Below are 22,664 nucleotides of genomic sequence, written 5' to 3'. Positions count from 1 at the left end.
GTCGAACGAAAGAACTTACTTATTACTTGGAAAAGATCAAATATACTTAGTTTGATATTTATAAAAATGACTTTCACTAACAATATCAAGACATCCCTACCTCTGATTGATAGTGCACAAGAGTATTTGAAGAATGTGAAAAAAATTCAAGTCTATTGATAAATCGCTTGTGAACACTCTGAGGTAAAACAAGATGCATAAAGAAAGATTGCGTAAAACACAAAAATTTATTCGAAAAAAAAATATGTTTATTTCTTTTATATGTTATGAATCAACTTAGCTGAAGTATCTCTAATACCCGATGGATTGATTATGAAGTTACAACTAATATTACAAATTCGATACAGGGATTCCTTTAAAGTAGGATGTCAATGTAAAGTCAAAGATTTATTTTCATAGGAAACCATCTTGGAACACAAGTGCTAGTTGTGAGGACCTATCGCTTGGTATTAAGGACTGGTCATCAATAGGATCTGGATAACACTTTTTATGTTCTCACTATATCTAGGAATTTGATTTCTTTTGAATGTGGACTATTAAGATTGTTTTTACATTTAGTTTTACTTAGATTTGGGATTTCAATTGACGATTTATATAAAATTAATTTAAATTTTGATTATGGCCAGTCTTTAATTTCGTTACATTTAAATAATGGTTTGAAACGTGACATGATAAATGAAAATTCTTCCATCTTGTGGCATAAACATTTGGAACACATCTGTAGAGTTAGGATAGAGAGAATGATGAAGGATAAAATTTTGGAAAATTTGAATTTCATAGATTTTTCAGTATCCGTGGATTGCATTAAAGAAAAATAAAGCAAACATATTAAGAAAGGAGCTACAAGAAGTAAAAAAACTTCTTAAAATCATATACACTGATATTTGTGGATCTTTTTCCACTACATGTTTAACTAGAAAAAGATACTTCATCACCTTTTGATGAGTGAATTTTATACGTGTGTATTAACACTTATAGGTATACTATTTTGTTTATTTTAAAATTTTTTAATTTTTTAATTTAAGTTTAGCTTGTTTTATATTTTTTTTGTGATTTTGTGTTTTTATTTGGTTTTTATGCTCATTTTGCAATTCAGGAACATTATAGAATATTAGGATAATTGCCAACATTTAGAAGAAATTTTAGCTCCAAATTGGTTCACTCTCAAAAGAAGAAAAATATGCAAATAAGCTAAAAAGTCTTCAAACTGCAACTTGATAACAAATGAGTCCGTAGTACAAGTTCAAAAATTGCATAGCACGGAGATGAAATATGAGCCGCAACATGACATGTTTTGAGGTCGCAACCTGATTACGTCTTCAGCATTATTCATTGATTTTTGGGACTGAATAAAAGACTATTTTTGGGACACTTAACCCTAATGACTCCATACCAATAAATAGAAAAGATTAAGACTTTTAGAGGGTTCACAATTTTTGGGTTTTCTTGGAGACACAAGGTCAAGAAAGAGAACGAGAATTGGAGATCAACTCTAGAGTATTATTTTCCTGAACTTTATCTATTCTCTTAATTGTTGCAATCTCTAAAAATGACTGAATACTTGTGTGATTATGTTTTATTTTCAATGATAAACTAATTTTCATTCTAGGGTTATAATGGAACCTATTCATGATGCTTGATTTTTTTTTTCTTTTATGATTATTTCTACATGTGATTGTTTATTCTATCATATGTTTAACGCGATTTAATTAACCAGCCATTGATTGAATTGAATTGGTACCTTAATAATATCGATATAGTTGTTTTGTATTCATGACCCAGGTAGAATAACATATGTTAATTTGAGATAGACATATACTCATGTTACGTGTGCATCCTTTATGAGAATTTATTCTTAATGAATTCTTATTGATTTAATTCTCATAGACATATAGAGAGTTAATCTAAAAGGGTATTTTTACATGACTATCGACAGAAGCTTGTACAAAATTTAATGCCCTTGGATGACAACCATAATGGATTAATTTATCATAGAAGTAAGGAGAATTTAATCAAGTAGATTATTTAGGAAAAATTATAAACCTAGGTTTCATCACTCATTAATTTTAAATCATCAAATTTATTATCTGTGTTATTTTCCTTGTTTATTTTTAAATCCTATTTTTACTATTTTTTGGATAAAATTAAAGTGAGATAGATTGGTATAGTAATTGATTGGGATTTAGTTTCCATGGGAATGATACTTTCTCATTACTTTATTACTTGTTTCGATACATATATTTACGTGCGTAAACTTAACATTTTGCTAGTCCTCGAGCAAAATAAAAATAAAGAAAAACCTAACTAAGGGAAAGAAATCCAACACAATTAAAATACAAGTGATGATATTGGCCTGATTTTCCACATTTGCCTAAAAAATTGTGTAACTTTCCAAATTTTTAGAAAAATTTAGAAATTGAAACAATCTAGATTTTCAATCCCAGATGTCACTCAGCCTCACCTTGAACCCCCTAACATATGTGCAAACAACCATGATTGATGCTTTGTAGGTATAAAAGTGAATAAATATTTAAAATAAAGTTGGTGAGTAAGATTCGTTCAACAAGAACAATCGTGATTCAATGTTTCCTTCGTTTTGAAATTAAATAGAATTTGAAAATGTGCAGGAAAATGTAGAATAGAATTGAAATATAAATTAAAATTAAAGCAATATAAAATAGTAGAGAGATCAATTTAACCCTCACAAGCCTACTTGATAGCCTACACAATCATAATTCGATCTCAATCCACGCAACAAATCATTGTTCGTGGATCAAAATATAAATCGGTTAATGTTTTTAAAAATAAATCTAATGGTAGATGTGATTAGTGAATTAAGATGGTATTGTCGGATTCATATCTCAAGTGTCATTGAGCATGATCAAGCTTGATCTTATCTAAGCATGGATTATCAAAATGAGTACAATTGATATAAATCAGATAATTCGAACTTAATAACTTCTCACAAGCACAATTAAAATAGTTAAAAGGAATTGTTTAAACAAATCAAGATAAACTCACTCCGGCATCATCGAACTTTCTATAGAGAGTCTAGCCAATCATCATGAGAACAAAATTACAACAAAAGTAAAATGTAGAGAACACAGTAGAGAAGAGAATGAGGTAAGTCTTTGTTGCAATTCGATTCCCTCTTGATGATCTTTCAAAGGAATTACAAAAAGAAATTAAAAAACAATGATGAAAGAAAAACACTCTTGAGATCTCACTTCTACAACAAATATTTCTCTTAAAGAAAAAAAATAGAAAAATACAAAGAATTAATAAGAAGAAGAAGGACAAGAGAGATAAGAGGGGCCCTTTCTCTAGAATTAGGGCTCTATTTATATAGAAAAATGTACGTAAAGTCCAAAAGCAGCCTCCATTTTTCTTTGCATAAGAGGACAAAAGAGGAGAACATGAGTTAAGGATTAGGACATTCCAAAGTAGGTCCAAATTCTTTTGCCTTGAATTTTGGACTTCAAAATGCTGGTTTTAGCTCGAATCATGAGGCATAATTTCTCGATAAGGCCGCGGTGAGGTTGGGTGATGTCGCGGTAAGGTGACGTGGTAGATTTTGCTACTCAACTTTGGCTGGTTGCTCCCTTTTTACTCGCATGTTATAATCAAAATTGTTGGCTTCCAAATATGCTGTTTATACCTACAAATAGTAAGGAATCTCTATTAGCTCCATTAATTCAGTAGTTTAATATAATTTACTACTATTTAAAGGGAACTAACACTTATATGTTGATAATCTTTGTGGAATTATGATCCCAAAATTGGTTTATTGAGACCTTATCAAATCCCTTATCAATTAATTTGTTTTTAATTCAAATCAATTTATGTAATCAAGAGTAAACACAGGTAATCTCCAAATATTGACATTGATGAACTCCATAGGCCTATTTTTCATGATATTCTCAATTAATGTAGGTTTTATAATGATATTAGATATCAATATTGAAAGGGATCCCAATATCATTGAAATTAGAAAGTATTCTTTTAAGGTTATTAAGAAACCTTAATGGATAGGAATCTTACTAATAGAAGAACTCTAGGCCCTCAATCTACATCTAAAGAGGATCGGCAACCCATAATAGTGTGTGGGAAAACACACATAAGGAAGAGAGTTTTGAAATAGTGATATCTATCAATCACTAGAACCCTAGCCGTTTCATATAGAGAAGAGGGAGAAGGTGAGTCTAGATCTAAAGGATTTGTAAGATTGGGGTTTGAGCACTTCGACAATTTCATTATGGCACAAGGTGAGTACCCTAACTTAATTATATGAATATTATTCTTGAGATATGTGATTGATTTCAATCCTATTGGGAATCATAGTTTAAAAGTATGTTAAAAATTTGAATGTGTGAAATCTTACAACAACTACTAATAACATGGATGAATTTGTTGGTTTGCGTGAGGCTCCTAATTTAATTCCGATTATGGGTGTAAACTTAGTGATTGAATCCGACTTAGAGCTGGTGGTGGGAGCTTTTTTGGGTAAGAACTATCCTTGGAGAGTGGAGTTTATTCTATTCAAAATAAAACTTCTTTCGAATGGGATTAATTGAGTGATTCAGCATACCTATCGAAAAGGAAACCAAGTACTAGACAATTTAGCAATATATGTTGCAACCTCTAATTTTTTTTGCTATTTTTGACTCTGTTGGGCATTTTCCATTAGTAGCAAAATGTGCACACATGGGTGACCTCAATTGAAAACTCTGTATAAGAACTATGTAAGGGCCTTTGGCCATCTTTTTTCTTTTTCATTTTCACGAAATTTATCTTCGCTTCCTTAGCTAAAAAAATGCCTAAAAGTCAAGAGTTAGATTACATCTTGATATCGTTCTTGAACTATATGAGACACAAAACCATAAAAGGTATCAATGAATAGTTTTCAGCCATGGGCGGGGTCAGGATTTTCTTGTAGAGGGCACACTATATTTGATTGGTAAGGTTGAAGACCTTGTGAATGAGTGATTTTGAGGAGAAATTCAATGATTTTTTTTTGTTAGATGCCAAAGAAAGAGGCATCTAGGTCATTTCTCATTAGCCTATGAGGAAGACCTAAGTCGAATAGGCAAAGTAGTCAATTTAAATATTGACCAAAATGCCTGTTTGCCTTGATCTTATCTAATAGACATTACACAAAAGTCATTAATACCGCACCATTTACCTAAAATAAGTCATTTGATTTCTCTTCCCAAAACCAGTCATCTTTAATCTCTTGGATAAAATTTTTTATCGTTGTTCTAAACATTAAAATTAATCTGGTTCAACCATCAAATCCAAAGGACAAGATACACATTTTATGTAGAAGATAAGATTGTTTGAAAGAAAATTTTAATGTATTTTACAAGGATTAAGGCGAGATTCAAAATGATGGATCGAAAGTAAGGTTAAATACATCAAAATTAATTGTTTATAAAAGTAGAAGATTTTGATGATGGCCAATTTTAAAATGAAAAATGAATGGTTTTTAGTTACAAGCTTAAAATGGGGGTATTTATGTTATTTTTTTATGGTGTAGAAAAGAAGAATAAGTTCAATGGAACATGCCATCTGTTTCAAAATATAGGGATATCTTAAATATTCACAAAAAATGTCCAGGAGTATCCAAATCACCCAAAATGTTGGATGGGGATGGGGCAACAAGCTCAAAGTGGGGGCATATCATCACTTTGAAAAATTAGGGGTGCCTCAAATATACTAAATTTTTTAGGTGGCAGCAAAATCTAAGACGGGCATGTCACCAGTTTGACATAGAGTGGTCATAGATATTTACCTGAAATTCAAGGGGGAACAAACAAGTCAAAATGGTTATGCATTGGTTCCAAAAATACAGGTGGTATCTCAAATATTAACCAAAACGTAGGGGTTTATGTCAAACCCAAAAAGTTGAGAGGGCCCTTTACTATACATGAAATTCCTTATAAATAAATTTTATACCTTTTACACTGGTTCTAGACAGCGAAGAGTCACACTTGTTTTCCTTCCTTTATGGAGATTCTAAATATCCATCAAACACTTATCTTCGAACGTTGGCTATTTTAGATCAAATTAAATTAAATATACTCAACATCCCTTGAGGGCATTAAACAAGAGATGTTGAAGGGAGGAGTAGTGTAGGATCCACCTAATAAGCCAGTGGCAATTGTTTTATATGCGGCTTCCGTTAAGTGAATACCATCCCAGTTGATATACAATGATGGGTCTTCACAAACTTTTGAACCCATCAGTCCACACTTGGCCGAGGAGTTGTAATTATATGGACCACCCCCTCCACAACAAGCTGTAAGGGTCCCCTTCGAAAACCCTGAAAGAATAGAAAAGCGATGAAAATACACCCATAAGTTCGACTGGACTAATTTATAGTGGCATTCACCTGATTTGATAGGTTAATACTTCAAATTACAATGCTTTCATGATCATAGGTTCGATTGGAGAATGGATGGTCTTTTCAAAATCAATCCCGGCACTCCTTGTAAATGGGAACCTCAAGATCAAGGCAAATGGGCTCTAAATGTTGATGGCCATGAATTCTTCTCAGATACCCGTGGGGAGTGTGGGGCAGTCATTAGAGATTCCTCAGGAAATGTGGTGGAGAGCAGGGACAATGTGAAAAAAGCCCAAATTTGACCGACTTGGGCTGTCAAATTTCATAAAATTCGGTGGACAAAAAGGGGTCAAATTTTTCAATGTCAAATTTTTGTTTTCGACGGGCCAAAACTGTCAAATGAATGAAGGATGGGAGAAATTCAATAACTCTAAACCATCAAATCTGGGAAGATAAAGAATTTTGACAGTCCCAGATTGTCAAATTCAGTTTCTAAAATCCTTGGGCCTTGGCCCATCAATTTTTTCTGTTGATTTTTTCAGTTTTCTATGGAGATTGCAATTAGTAATTTATGCCAACATATCCAAGGGTCAGCTGATTCTCTAATGGTCATTCAATGGAATGCAATTTTGGAGACCCCCCCCCCCCTCCCCGGCCGCACGCGCACGGAAACCCCCACATTTTTATTGGGTTCACGTGTATTGGAAAAGCTCCCAATATCTAACGTGTATTTTCATAAATTCAAAATGTCTTTCAATACACATGGTGACATCACTGACATGGACCAATGGGAATGTGGGGTTTCCAAATAGCAGTCTCCTAAAAACAAACTCCATTCAATGCATAAAAGGGGAAACGAATATCCATTGGCAAGCCAGACATATGGTATTAGACATTAAGAGATTGTTTCCTTGTTTCAATTCAGTAACATTTTTTCATGTGTGTATAGAGAAACTAACAGAGCTGCTGATGCTTTAGCAAGCCAGATTAGACATTGAGGGGTCATGGATATAGCATATTGTGAGATGAGTACTGCACTTGTAAGAATCCTCAGAGAGGAAAGGGAGGTAGAATGTACCCAAGAATGTAATTCTTCTGGTTTTGGGGTCTGCCTAACCCTAATTACCATCTACCAAAAAACTAAGAAAAAGAAGGAAATATTTTAAAATCATGGTCATAAACCAGGGTAACCTATGAAAATGTGTTAAATGTATCACAATTTATGGGCTTAGTACTCTTGGGTGGACTTACTAATCAAAAATCAGTTTCGTTGATATGATGATTTAATCGGCTAGTCCTTTTTTGGACAATTTTACGAATTTTGTAACTATGGTTGTGCTGTGTGGATTTGCGATCCTGTGGCAATTGGCAAATAGAATCTGTTTCCAAAGTATGAAATTGAACTAAAATATCTGGAAAATGCTATCCTCCAAAATCATAGCTTTTCATAAATGTCCTTAAAGACATCTTCTCTTTTATCTTTCAATAGAAAATTTTAACGATGTTTATTGTCATTCTGCAATGAAACTTTTATTAATATTACAAACCTAAAAAATGTCAGTGCACAATATTACTAAATCTTTCAATTTTTATCACATAAATATATATAAAATAAGACTACTTCTTAAGACCATTTGTGAAAAAATTTAGTCATAATTTTGGAAGTTGCTGACATCCATTGCTTTTCATTGAACAATAGCATCTCCCTAAAATATTAGAACTTCTAGAAAGCATCAATCAAACCAACCTTCTATGTATTGGATCATTAAGACATGGACTAAACATTCATGGATCAATGTACAAGGAAGAGAGTTCCACATTGCATTTTCAAGATGTTGTGAGTATTAACATTTTCAAATTGAGTTACAAAGGAAAATACAGTTATATCGCAAATTTCTTAATAAATGAAAAAAACATATGCATAGGAGATAATCACAACATGAAAAAGGCTTGTATTTGACAGCCCAAGGCCATCAAATTTCATAAAATTTAATGGACCAAGCAGTGAATTTTTCATTGTCAAATTTTTTTTTTGATGGACTGAAACTGTTAAATTAATGGAGGATGGGAGAAATTTGATGGCCTCTAAGCCGTCGAATTGGAGAACATAAAAAATTTCAACAGCCATGAGCCATTGAAATACGGTTTCTAAAATTTGTGGTCTTTGGCTCATCCAATTTTCAAAATTTCAAGTTTTCAATAAAACTGCCTTCTTGGAGAGTTTTTTTGAGTTTCTACAACATTTGACACTTTCTCTTCATCCCCAAGATGCATGGAAGGCATTCATGGGAGATCGAATGGGCTTTAATTCATTTGAGATTTATGTAAATATGGGGGTATGTCCTACTTTGATGATGTAAAATTATTTTCTTTTATAAAACTCTTTCACTAGCTTAGTTAGCAGGAAAAAAAAAGATAGGTCAGAGAACGCACCAAATTTACTTGGAAATTGATATAAAGGCATCGCAGCATTGTAGTAATCGGCATAGATGATTGTAGCATGAGGATGCAGCTTTCGCAACCTGTACAGCTCTTTCTGAAGAAGATCATTGTGGTACTCAGCAAACTCGTTTAACCAGTTCAAACAACCAGTTTGCGGGTCATATAATTCATTGTTCTGACTTTGAAACATTGTGAGATATACCGAAGAGCAACCGATTGGAAAAATTCCAGGGACCAGGAGTGTTTGCGCCTCGTGTTTGATCAATATCTTTATCCAAGAAGAAGAATTCATCAATAGATTATGAGTACTGATTTAAGTCATAATTTTCATATCCAATAGCCAGCATGAATGTGTTGCTATCTGTTATAACAGTTCCATTTAATTTTGAATAATTTTTTTGGAATTGTGAGCCTCAACCTCCTTATAGTCATTATGGACAATTTTAGTATTCATTAAAAGTCGTGATAATATGACTCGCCAGGTGGCATACTCAATCAACTCCCTGACGTGACAAGTTTGATAACCGTAGATCTGTGAGCCTCGGGATACATGGTTGCAATTCCCCATAAAAAGTGTATCCTGAGAGACCCATGTATCCCTAGGAGTACAAATAAAAGGTTTCCAAACTTGGCCACATCACGGAGTCAATTGAGTATGATACTAGTGAGTTATATTATCTAGACCCTTCATTTTAGTGTGGTGATAATATGACTCCCCCATATGGCATACTCAATCGACTCCCTTGACATGTGGTGTGCCACAACCATAGACTTTATGCTTTGGGATACACAATTGCACATCCCTATAACTCTGTGCAATTGTGTATCTCAATGAAAGCAAATCTATGGTTCTAGCACACCCCATGTCAAGGGAGTCATTTGAGTATGCCAAGTAAAAGAGTTCGATTATCATGACTCTTCATTTTAACACTCTAAAATGAAAAGTTACTAGTACTTTTGTAGGAAAAACTATTTACAAATAATAAATTTCAGTTCCCAAAGAGTAGGATATGATATTTATGTTAGGTTTGTGGTCATAATAGGTTTGAGCAATAATTATGGCATGACCAATTGCTAGTCCTAAATATTAAAATTTTGTGTCGGAATCTCTCCTCGTAGTCCTTGTGCTCACCTGGATTACCTTGGATATGGCATTGATGACTAAAGGTGCAAAGCTTCGAATCTCTTCATAACTTCTTCCATCAAGAAATGGGTGATAGTAATCGTCTCCCCCAAACTCTCCCATAACAAGTAGAGAACTACTCAAGAAGTCGCTGCAGTCTACGAATTACAGAAAATTTATGCACAAAAACCATAAAAAGATACAAGAGTGTGGATACCATTTTTTTGAAGGAGCTTAATTTATTAACACGTGTACATTCATTAATATTAATTAGTTATTAATAAATTCTAGGATATAAATAATAGTCGACCAAATCAAATAACAATACAAATAAAGTACTAATTGAAAATCAGCCGACCCATAATAAGGCTCAAAATCTTACTATGTTAGAAAGGAAAGGGTTTCACTTTTCCTTTGGTATTTTGAGCAGAGGGTCCCACATTGACTTGGACACCCAATTTCCCTAGGTGGGTAACTCTTTTTTTTTTCTCATAACATTTCAGTTTATACAATTGGGATTAAGGAAGTAAAAGAGGAAAGAGGAAGATTTGTGTTTTGAAGGTGCTAGATAACTTAGTTGGTAAAGTCTTTGGGTGATGATGGCAGAGACCTGGTTTCAAATCCCACCATCACTGAGTTATTGAACTCATTAAAAACATGCTTACTTGGCCAAAAAAAAAAAAAAAAAAACTGTAAAAGAGGAGAGAGAATAAATTGTAGGGTATTATTTAAAATAACAGTATTAAACTGACTCAAAAAAAAAAAAAAACACTCAAATGACGTGTGCACAAAACCAAAGATTTTTCCCCATACCACGAGCAAAAAAATTTATGGTTCTATGCACATTCAACGACAATGGAGTGTATTTGAGTATCCCTTTTTGAGTCAGTTTAGCATATCTATTGAAAAAAGGGTAGAAGTGTAAAGATAACAAAGTGAGAGGAGGGGGGGGGAGATTATTGGTAAATAGGGAGAAGAGGAAAGAGAATAAAGTTTGGGGGGGGGGGGGGGGGATCCATTGACTAGTGAATAATGACTCATGAGAAAACACTTGACACCCATCGTTTAAATACCGAATCCAACTATTGAGATTTATGCATAACTTGATAGCACATATCTCAAAAATACTTATCCTAAGGATAAAACTTTCTTAATGGGGATAAAAATTGTAAAAAGATAACTGTTGTGTTTTATTATATTAATATTCTAGAGTTTGCATTTGTCTACAGAATGATCATCATCTCTATGGTTAAGTGGTTAAGGGGGTAAAAGAGGAAAAACAATAACATTGTAAGGGTGTTATTAGGAAAGAAGTAGAAGAAGAAGCCAATAAAGATAGAGGGCATTATTGGAAAAAGGGGTAAAGAAGAAAGAAAATAAAGTTGAAAGAGCAAGTCGTGATCCAAAACAGTGTCGCTTTATTATAGGAAAACACGATGTCTATGCGGACATGTTTATTAGAGAACAAACATATTGGGCTACGTGTAATTTAGAAAAACGATTTGGTTAGGATTCCAATGTGACTTAAATGTTAGACTCACTTTATGGGTGACTCAGTCGGCCTATATACCCTTTAATGTTTTACCAAACTGGATTCTAATTTAAAAGTTTGTCAATAATAAGGAAACCCACAAGTCATTGGATTTTGCATAGAATTCTCATTAAATTTTAATAGGAAATCTTGATGGAAAGGAATCCTACTAAAAAAGGAATCCTAGGCCTTCTACTTTTCTCTATATAAGAATGGATTGACTCCCCTATTAAACGTACAAACAATCATCAATTAACAATAATCAAAATAAAAGAGTAAAAAACGTGAAGACTCTCTAGGATTTTTGGGATTGAAATCTATCAAGAATGAAAAGCCAAGGTTGATCCAAATGATGGAGCAAAGAGGAGAAAGTGAGTCTAGTATTGAAGAGTCAAAGGGGAATAATTTGTTTACATAACAAGTCACAAATTTTAATTATCGGATTGTAATGTCGCAAGGTATGCTTTTCGAAATTCTTGAATATTATGAACATGATTATATTGAATGAATCTTAAGTTATATGTTCGATTCAAAATCCGGGATTTAATTTCTTTAGGAAATTATATATTGAATATAAAAATATAACATGTAGTATCAGAGCGTAGGTCATGAAATCAATATATTTTAGATTTACTGATTAGATTGGTTATTCTCTTTTGATTAAATAATCATGCATAATATTTAAACCAACTCATTAATATTTATGTGTTAATCCAAAAGTTAAATCTATAATTATTTATTCTTTCACCCCCAAGGTATTGGCAACCTTAGAATAGAGGTTAAATTCTATCTTACGTTTTTTGATCCATAATATTACGATTTAGATTCTTGATAAATATTATGATTTTGGTTTCTTGATTCATAATATTGTAATTTGAAGTTGCTTGATAAATATTGTGATTTTAATTTCTTGATCCATAATATTACAATTTTGGATTTTTTGATAAATATTGTGACTTTGGCTTCTTGATTCATAATATTGTGATTTTGATTTCTTAATCCATAATATTATAATTTTGGTTTCTTGATGCATAATATTGTGATTTTGATTTCTCGATGCATAATATTGTGATTTTGAATTTCTTGATAAGCATCACGATTTTGAATTTTTTTTTTTTTACATAAGACAATTTTCATTCATGATTTATTCAATATGATTTACTCATTATTAGCATAAATCTCGATTTTGACTTAAATCTTGATTGGTAATGTTAATTTTACATAAATCTTGATTAGTGGTTTGACTTTTGATTATGGGTATGTCTTTGGTTCATTATATGATATGTTAATTTTGTTAAGACATCCCTATTTCCGACTAAGAGAGCTTTCTAGTACCTGAAGGCTGTGGAAAAAAAGTTGAAATTTGTTGATAAGTCTCTCGCAAGCACACTAATGACTTCCTTGACTATTATGAAGTACAATGGGGTATGAAAAGTTCAAGACCACATCCTCAACATGACAGACAAGACTATTAAACTTAAAATTTTAAAAATTAACGTGGATAAGTCATTTCTTGTACAATTTATTTTCAATTCTCTCCCTATTCAGTTTGGTCCATTCAAGATCCATAATAACACAAATAAGGATAAATGAAAATTGAATGAACTTACTAGCATGTGTGTTCAAGAAGAGGCGAGGTTGGGGTAAAAAGAAAACATTTTGCATTTATGATAACTAAAGGAGTTGGAAAGAAGGGAGAAAAATCAAGGAAATAGAAGAAATCACCAAAGAGAGGCAAATGATCTAGGCAGACAAATCAAATCAAGGAAAGGAACATGAACAACATAAAGTTGGACACATGAAGAAGGACTGTGTCAAACATCGATCTTGGTTATAAAAAAAAAGATAAGAAACTTTCTTTTGTATATTATGAATCAAATTTAATTAAAATTCCTTCCAATACTTGATGGATTAATTCTAGAATCATAATTCATATTACAAATTCGATGTAGGGATTCGATTCAAGCAAGAAGTCGAAGGAAAATGAAAGATCTATCATCATAGAGAATTGTCTCAGTGCGCAAATGGTAGTAGTTGGGACCTATCACTTTGTTTTAAAGATTGATCATTAGATGGATCTAGAGAATATTTATTACATCCCTCTATTTCTAAGAATTTAATTTCTTTATTTAGGTTAGATAGTATTGGTAATTCTATTTCGTTTGAATTTGAAAATTAATAATTTTATTTTAACTCGACTTATGCAAGATCTGGAATTTTATATGATGACTTATATATATAATTAATTTGAGTTACGAGTTTGCTCAATCTTTAATTACCCTACAATCTAATGTTGGTTTGAAACTTGGTGTATTGAATGAAATTTCTCTATCTTGAAAAACAAACGCGTGGGACACATTTTCAAAAAAAGAACAGAGAGATTGGTGAAGGACAAGATTTTTGATAACTTAAATTTCATTAATTTCTCAATGTACATGGAATGTATAAAAGGAAAATATACCAAACACAAAAAAGGAGACACAAGAAATAAAAAGCTTCTTAAGATAATTCACAATATATATCCATGGACCTTTTTCCACTACGTGTTTTATTAAAGAAAGATATTTCATTACTTTTATAAATGGCCTTTCTAGGTATGAATATGTCAATCTCATTTATGAAAAATTTGAGTCAGTAAATGGCTTTAAGAAATTTATAACTGGTGTAGAAAGGCAATTGAATAAAAAAATCAAAATAGTTAAGTCAAATAAGAGTGGTGAATACTATTGTACATATGATGAATCAGGCCAAAATCCTAAATCATTTGTCAAACTCTTAGAAATGATAAGTATGTGTACACAATATACAATGCCTGGTATGCCTTAGCAAAATGATGTTGCTAAAAGATGGAATAGTACACTTTTAAACATGGTTAGGGGTTGTTAAGTTTTACAAATGTACATAAGTCATCGTGAAACGAAATATTAAGAACTTCCATGTATATCTTAAGCAAAGTTCTTAGTAAGGTAGTTCCAATAATTTCATTCGAGTTGTGGATTGGTAAAAAATATTATTTAAGACATTTACATGTTTGGGGTTGTCCAACAGAAGCTAGGATCTATAATCTATAAGAAAATAAATTAGATTCAAGAATTATTTTTGAGTATTTTATCAGTTATCTAAAAAATTCAATATGCTATAAATTTTACTATCTTAATCATAATATAGTAATAGTAAAAATTGGAAATGCCAAATTCTTTGAAAATGACGAAATTAAAAGGAGTGAAATCATGTAATGTTATACTTGAAGACATAAGAGTGGATGTCCTACCTCCTCTTAATCTTTAAGGAACTGTTGCTCTTTAATTTGTTTCACAGACTAAGGATATTGGATGATAGATGAATGTAAATAATCCACTATTCCATTAGGAAGACGTCAATAAAGGTGTAGAACCATCACAAACTATAATTCTAAGAAAATATCTCAAAATAAGGTGACCTGCAATTTCAAATGATTGCGACATGGTGTATCTACAAGAATTTGACCATGATATTGGAATAAACAAGGACCAGGTGATATTTTCACAAGCAATGGAAAATAATGAATCCATAAAGCGGATTGATGCAATGAAATAAGAGTTGAAATCAATGGATCAATTAAACTCTAGGATCTTATCGAATTGTCTACAAAATGTAAGAAAGTCGATTGTAAATAAGTCTTCAAGACCAAGTACAACAAACGGGACAATGTTGAACTATTAAAGGCAAGGTTTGTAGCCAAAGGTTTCACTTAAAAAGAATGCATTGATTACACTAAGACCTTCTTTCCAATTTAAAAAAAAAAAGACTAATTTACGATCATCATGGTATTAGAGGTTCATTATGACTTAGAGTTACATCAGATGTATGTGAAAACATCTATTTAAATGGGAGTTTAGATGAAGAGATCTATGTGAAGCAACCTAAAGCTTTCTCAGAAAAGGAAAAAAGAGCACTTAACTTGCAAACTCAAAAAATTCATATATGGGCTTAAACAAGCTTCAACAAAATGATATGTAAAATTCAATGATATAATTACATTTTCAAATTTAAAGAAAAGATTGTTGATAAGTGTATATATCTGAAGATTAGTGAGAGTAAGTTTATAATGTTGTGTCTATATGTAGATGATATTCTGTTAGTCAGCATCAATCTTGGTTTGTTACTCGAGACCAAAAAGTATCTCAATAAGAACTTTAAGATAATTGACATGGGTGAGGTAGCGTACGTGATTGGCATAGAGATATTTAAGGATTGATTTCAAGGAATGTTGGGACTGTCTCAAAAAATTATATCAATTGAGTTTTAAAGAGATTTCATATGCAATCTTGTTCAAGAGGATATGCACCCATTGAAAAAGGATACAAACTCAATTTATTACAATACTTGGAGAATGACTTAGAAAGGGAACTGATGAAGGATATTCCTTATGCATCAGTCATTCAAGGTTTGTTGTATGTTCAAACATGTATCAAATCAAACATCAATTTTGTAGTTGGGATATTAGGAAGATTTTAGAGTAATCTAGAAATGGAATATTGGAAAGTTATAAAGAAGGCGATAAGGCATCTTTAAGGAACAAATGATTATATGCTTACTTACAGAAAGACAAATCATTTGAAAATGGTTGATTATTTAGGCTCAAACTTCACTAGATGTGGGGATAGTAGGAAATCTACATTAGGTTTTGTGTTCTTACTAGCTCGTGAAGTTGTACTGTGGAAGAGTGTGAAGCTAATCATCACTACTTCATCCAGTACGAAAGTCGAGTTTGTAGCATTCTTTGAGGCCATAAGTCAAGTTTTATGATTGCGAAATACTATCTCAGGATTTGGAGTTGTCGACTCTATAGTCAGGTCGTTGATGATATACATTTTGATAACACCACAACTATTTTCTTCTCTAAGAATGATAGGTACTCGAATGGTGCGAAACACATGGAGGTCAAGTACTTGGTTGTGAGGGAAAAAGTTCAAAAATAATTAGTGTCAATTAGAAATATAAGAACAACACTTATGATTGTAAATCCATTACCAAAGGGATTATCACCCAAAGACTATAAGAAACATGTCATTAGGTTATGACTTTTGGAAAAATTCTAATGTGTATGGAATTTTGTGGTTATTTGTAATCGACTTTAATATAATATGAAATAAATCATTTTTACATATTTCTTATTTCTATTTTTTTTTTTATATCTATATTATGATTTTTGGATTTATGATAATAAGAAATGTCTTGACAAAACAATTAAATGGGAAATAAAAAACTATACTAAGAAGGATTATTAATAGTGTGGTGCATGAAAGGAAGTGTGGCAATGATAACATACAACCGACATGACTCACATTAATGGTTTAGCTGAAATGTACTATTAAAGTATTGAGCCATTAGTATTATTAATTTTTTAAGAAAAAACATGTACATGTATAAAATTGTCTTATGAGAATCCTACAAAATGAGTCATTTCTAAAAAAATACAATTTTAATTTTTAAAACCAAATTGGATTTTAATTTAAGATTTTATTAATAATAAAGAAACCTACAAGTCGTTAGATTTTGGATAGAATCCTGATCAGGTTTTAATATGAAACTTTGGTGGTAAGGAATCCTATTAAAAGAGGAACTCTAGGCCCTCTACTTTTCTCTATATAAGAATGGAACGACCCCCCTATTAAACGTACGAACAATCAACAATTAGCAATAATCAAAATTAAAAAGCCAAAAATGTGAAGACTTTCTTTAGGATTTTTGGGATTGAAATCCATTAAGAATGAAAAGCTAAGGTCGATCAAAACAATAGAATAAAGAGAAGAATGTGAGCTTAGCATGAAGAATCAAAGGAGAATCGTTTGCTTACATAAAAGTCACATATTTCTATTATCGGATTGCAATGTTGCAAGTTATGCTTTCTAAATTCTTGAATATTATGAGCATGACTATATTGAATGAATCTTGAAATATATATTAGGATCTTATGTATTCATGGAATTATATATTGAATATAGAAATATACAACATTAAATTCTTACTAAACATATCACGTGGACAATGTTCTTATATATAGGAACATAACATTATTCTGGATCCTGACTCTTATTAAAAAGGGGAAAAAGAGAAAAGACAATAAAGTTGAAGGGGTATTCTTGGAAAGAGGGGGAGAGGAAAAGAATAAAGTAAAAATTATTCCTCAAGATGTGCATGAATTTATTAACATTGGGGTAGACAAACGTTGTATTTTATTATATAAAATATCACTTTCTTTTATGAGTGTTGGTATATAACTAAATTGCTTTGGGGTATTCTATTATGTCTCTCAAAAATCAACCAATTTACTAAGAACAATAGATTTTAGAATTATAAGGGATGTGAGATATCCATATTACAATTTTATCCACAGATTTATATTTATAATTATTATTTTCACAAGCATATATAGGACTAATGAAATCATTCCATAACACAATATCCATATATAAGCCCTTGAGAATTTAAATATACCATCTAACTCATAGCCTATAGTAATCATTAGGACCCTTCAACAATCAGTTAATTATTTTGAGAGACTTCTTTCTCGTATAATATAATTATTAATAAATAATTTACTATATATATAATAACATAATCTTTTGAAAATTTGAGAAAGTCACATGTGTAAGATTTTTGGTTATTTAACTATTATTCTTCCTCAGTCCTGGATATTCTCTTATTCGTGTGGTAATGATTTCCTTGTTTGAAACATACCGTTATCAAGTCATGCTGTAAACCATTGCAAAACAACTTTGAGATGGTGGGTTCAAGACCAGCTTACTCATAAAAAAAATAAAAATTGATAACTCCATAACCAAGATACACATTTCGTGGATGAGTGTCTTGGGAGCCATTTAAATGCATTCAAGTCAACTAGATATCCACTTTGTAATTAGTAAGTTCTTAGTGTTTAAGAATCTACTGATCCGAATTTGTTGATTAGAAATAGTCTGACTAGTAATAGATTTTGACAGGTTTTTACAAGAATCGGTTAGCGTACTCATGTATTGAATGCATGATCTCCACTACAATAACTTGTGAATATACATTAACAGTATGTACATAGTTAACAATATAAATAAAGTGTCAAACTTCATCCATGAGTCTGACCTTTCAAAGTACAAGATCATCGATAAATGTAAGAGTGCTGATATTCTAACTAGAAAGTCATCACTCGGTTCACGTGTTACAGACACAGAACCATAGATCTTTTTCCTCAGGATACACAAATATACATATTTTATTGAGATTTGCAATTGTGTGTCTTGATGAAATAGATCTATGCTTCCGTCTCTGTAACACATCAGTCAAGTATCAACCAAGTGAAGACTTTCTGGTTACAAAATCATTATTCTAAATGTAAATATTCCATGTACTTTAATGTTAGAGAGGTTTCCCAAAAGTTAACACAATTAACTTTTAATGAAACTCCGATTTCAGTTCATCATTCCATTTAATTCCTAAAATGTGAACAGGGATATCACAAGTGTTTCAAGTGACTATCTCACAACTATAAACTAGCTAGATAACTGCTATTTTTTTTCAAGGTGACAATCTTATTGATTATAAAAGTGACGATCTCACAAGTTCACTACTTATTAGTCAGATCATCACTTTTATAACCAGCAGGATTGTCACTTTGAAAAAACTATCAGCGATCTAACTATTTTATACCTGCAAGATAGTCACTCGAAAAAACTTGTGATACTATTGTTCACATTTTGGGAATTAAAATGAACATTTACCTGGAATTAAAATTTAGTTATATTCAGCTCACAAAATGATGGTTTACCCTAAATATTATTCATGAAATAAATGACCGTATCAAGTATTATGAATATTAATTGGTACAAATCTCATAAAAGAATATACCAAAAATTACTTTGTTATGATATTTTTTTCAAAATCGTAATTGAAAGAATCCCAAAAACTAGTGTTTCATAAGAGTAGTATTGAAGTATTAAAGAGAGGATGCATTGGAGTGATTGGTTGCTCACAGACCAATACACTTTTTACATGTGGTGCTGAAGATATAAGTAATAAGAGGGAAATTTCTCTCTCCTACCTGCACATCCATTGCCCAGAAATATTTATTTTTCGATTTCAAATCTTAAAATGTGTTACGGGATCCACATGGATTATCATATTGGAAATTGAACACCACAACCTTTTAGATTTCATGAAAAATTTCTTCGTAAAAATAAAAAAATAAAAACAACTTTTTTCAAGCTTGATCAATGATGTTGAAAATGAACGACTACCGAGCATCCAAATTTAAAATTAAAATACAACTATGAAAGATAACTATTTTAATTTTTTTTTTATATTTGTTTTGAAATTCATAGAATTTCATCCTCTACAAAACTTTTGTGTTGGATCAAATTTTTGAATGCGACAAGATGATCTGATCAAGAAATTTCGAATTTTTACCATGGGCAGGAGAGAGAAAAATTCACTTCTAAGTGCTTATGCCATCAGTGCCACATGTCAAAACAGTGTTGGTCTGTGAGCAAACAATCACTCGCATGCATTGTGATAAGGTGTACAGTAATACACCGTATCATATTTTAATGAGTCATGACAAAATGACTCACCAGGTGGCATACCCATTCGACTCATTGATGTGACAAGTTTGGAACCGTATATCTATACGCCTCGGTATACATGATTGCACTTCCCCATAATAAAGTGTATCCCGAGGTAGAAAGATCTACGGTTCCCAAACTTGTCCATGTCAGTGAGCCGATTGAGTATGCCACCTGGCAAGTCATTTTATCATAACTCTATTTTAATTTCATGAAGCATGATATGATATTATATATCGCTGTAAACCTCACTACAGTGCATCCTATCTAATGTTCCAATAAGTAGAATATAAACAAGTGAAGGAATCTTCCATATGAGTCATCCATTTAAATTTTATATGAAAGAAAAAGAGTATACCTGATGGTGGGTCACAGAGAGAAGGCATAAGTTCTTTGAACCAGTCAAGTTGAATTGTTAAAGAATAGTTGGCATAGGGACTGTAGATATTTCTATTTTTATAAAAATTGTAATCCAATGTTGTAGCTCCTGCGACGGCAAAATTTACTCCTTGTAGAAAATCTTGGCCGTTCGTTGGTACCAAATATGGATGTAACAATGGCAATCCGAGAGATTGAGCTGTATTCACATCATCATTATCTTCATTATATGTTCTATAACATCATAACATCTACTATTAATTATTTTGAGATTACTGTTAGAAAAATTAAAATATGCAACAAACAATATTCTTGGTCTAATTGCTAATCAGAGATTATTCTTTAAAATATGAATCGTGATAATCTGACTACCCCATGTGGCACACACTGAATCGGCTCTCCTGACGTGACAAGTTCAGGAATGTAGATCTGTATGTCTCGGGATATAATATTACGTGTCGCACGTGGGGCAGTCAGGTTATCACGATTCCTCTTTAAAATATTGGATGGATCACACATGAAATCCTCCTCTGCATTATTGGTGCCACTGTGCATTCCTACAGGCTACATACGTTGTAGCTCTACAAGGTCAAGGACTGAATTTAAGGAGATATTTTTATATCCAAACAGTTAATGAAACAGTGATCTAAGGAAGAGGTATATAAGTTTTTGAAGCATTGTGTTACACTTTTCAGAATACAACAAAATGAAACAGAGGATAAACCGTTGTCTAGGTTCCCAGTATCACAAAACCGCACATGGGGTAAGTGTAATTATCAACATTTTTTATGGGTAAGTTTAATAGACTTTTGGTTGAATGAATTAATAATATTTGACTCTTTGGCCAAAGTGATGGAGACTCCATCTAACTTAGGTCGTTTTAGGCTAATAGCAAACCAATATCAAGGTAATTCTTCGAAAAAAACAATTGGTTCCAAGAGAAGAATCAAATTAATAAAGAAAGAATTATATACATACCAATGAAATCGATAATCAAACGACCATCAGAGCAACGACCAGTTGGATGATGAAAATAGGTCATTCCATAGGGATATCGGCCTTTGGGGGAAGGATGATCTCCTTCTAAGTAGAGTAAATTCCCTGTGTCGGTAATTGAATCTCCAAAGCTGAAGATGGAGGTGTAGCAACACAACACTGGACCACCAGTATTGGATAATAATACAAGGAGAAGAGCAAACAGAAAGTGGTTTGAGAAGAACATAGGAAGCAAGGCCATCGGAAGAACACAGAAAAGAGGAACTACTCAATCTTTATTTGGAGAACAGGTATAAGCAATGACAAACCCAAATTTGGTGGCATATAAAAAAAAAGTTGCTTACCTGGAATCGGATGAGGTTTGGTCAGATATCGATTCAAAATATGTTTAAGAACGTCAGTTTCTTGTTGGTAGGGTACATTTTGTTTTGGTAGGTAAGAATTTTTCTTTTCTTTTTTTATTTTTTTGAAGGTGGGTAAGCTAGGGTTGAACTAATATAAGACCGTTGAATGGTCGTGATTCTTGTAAATCATCAAAACGGTCTAGCGATAATATATTATTGTTGTCCATTATTGAAAATTTAGCTTTATATTTCAAGTACCAACCACGAACTGTTGTAATTTTTTTTTTTTTTTTTCTGTAACTATTTTAAGTATGGGTCAAGATCCCTTTACTCTTAAAAATGACTCGTTAAAAAACACATGATCCCAATCATTTAAATGCAAAATCCAATGGTTGAGATTTATCCTTGGGATAAGTATCTTCGAGATATGTGTTATCAAAATACTCATAAATCTCAACCATTGGATTTTGTGTTTAAAGGGTGGGATCATGTGTTTTTTCATGAGTCATTCTTAAGAGTCAATGGATCCCAACCCTTTAAGTATATTCAAATTCAAAGTAGTTTTAACTATTTTGGTAAAATTAAATATAAAAAGGTGTACTCTTACCTTTTATATCTATTTTGGTATTATTAAACACAAAAATAACTTTTCACTTATTTAACCATATTGGGTATATCCAACACACAAGTGATGAATGTTTAACTTGTTCTCTAAATCATTTAGTCCCACATCAACTATGAGAAAGACTAGCTATGTTTTTATATACTATCTTGCTTTACTTGTGTGGTAAGGTGTGGTAAGGCTACAAAGGATATGAGGGCCATGCACGCACAGGGACAGAGAAAAATCCAAGGTTTCAATGAAAATTTTGATCCATTGATCTGAAAACCTTAATGCGTGTGCGCACGTACT

The 22,664-nt window shown here is 31.9% G+C and overlaps 1 protein-coding gene across 2 annotated transcripts; it reads right to left on the bottom strand.

Annotated features, from left to right (window-relative positions):
• Positions 1-5,916: 5,916 nt before the first annotated feature.
• LOC147387718 (GDSL esterase/lipase At1g28600-like) lies at positions 5,917-21,957 on the bottom strand. Of its 2 annotated transcripts, XM_086420902.1 has the most exons (6): positions 21,752-21,957; positions 21,390-21,566; positions 20,392-20,610; positions 9,918-10,066; positions 8,777-9,053; positions 5,917-6,322 (listed from the first exon to the last, which is right to left on the bottom strand). In XM_086420902.1, exons 2-6 carry the CDS (start codon positions 21,451-21,453, stop codon positions 6,072-6,074), a joined length of 960 nt encoding a protein of 319 aa, XP_086277028.1. In that variant the 5' UTR covers positions 21,454-21,566; positions 21,752-21,957; the 3' UTR covers positions 5,917-6,071. The 2 variants fall into 2 exon arrangements, with proteins under 2 accessions (XP_086277028.1, XP_086277026.1); XM_086420900.1 differs by lacking the exon at positions 21,752-21,957 and having other exon boundaries at positions 21,390-21,740.
• Between the last annotated feature and the right edge of the window lie 707 nt (positions 21,958-22,664).

The sequence above is a fragment of the Akebia trifoliata genome, chromosome 13 (assembly GCF_017979445.1).
Source record: "Akebia trifoliata isolate Shusen 1 chromosome 13, ASM1797944v1, whole genome shotgun sequence".
Classification (NCBI taxonomy): domain Eukaryota; kingdom Viridiplantae; phylum Streptophyta; class Magnoliopsida; order Ranunculales; family Lardizabalaceae; genus Akebia; species Akebia trifoliata.
Note: the sequence above shows the minus strand (reverse complement) of the source record. Positions and strands in the feature narration are given on the sequence as shown.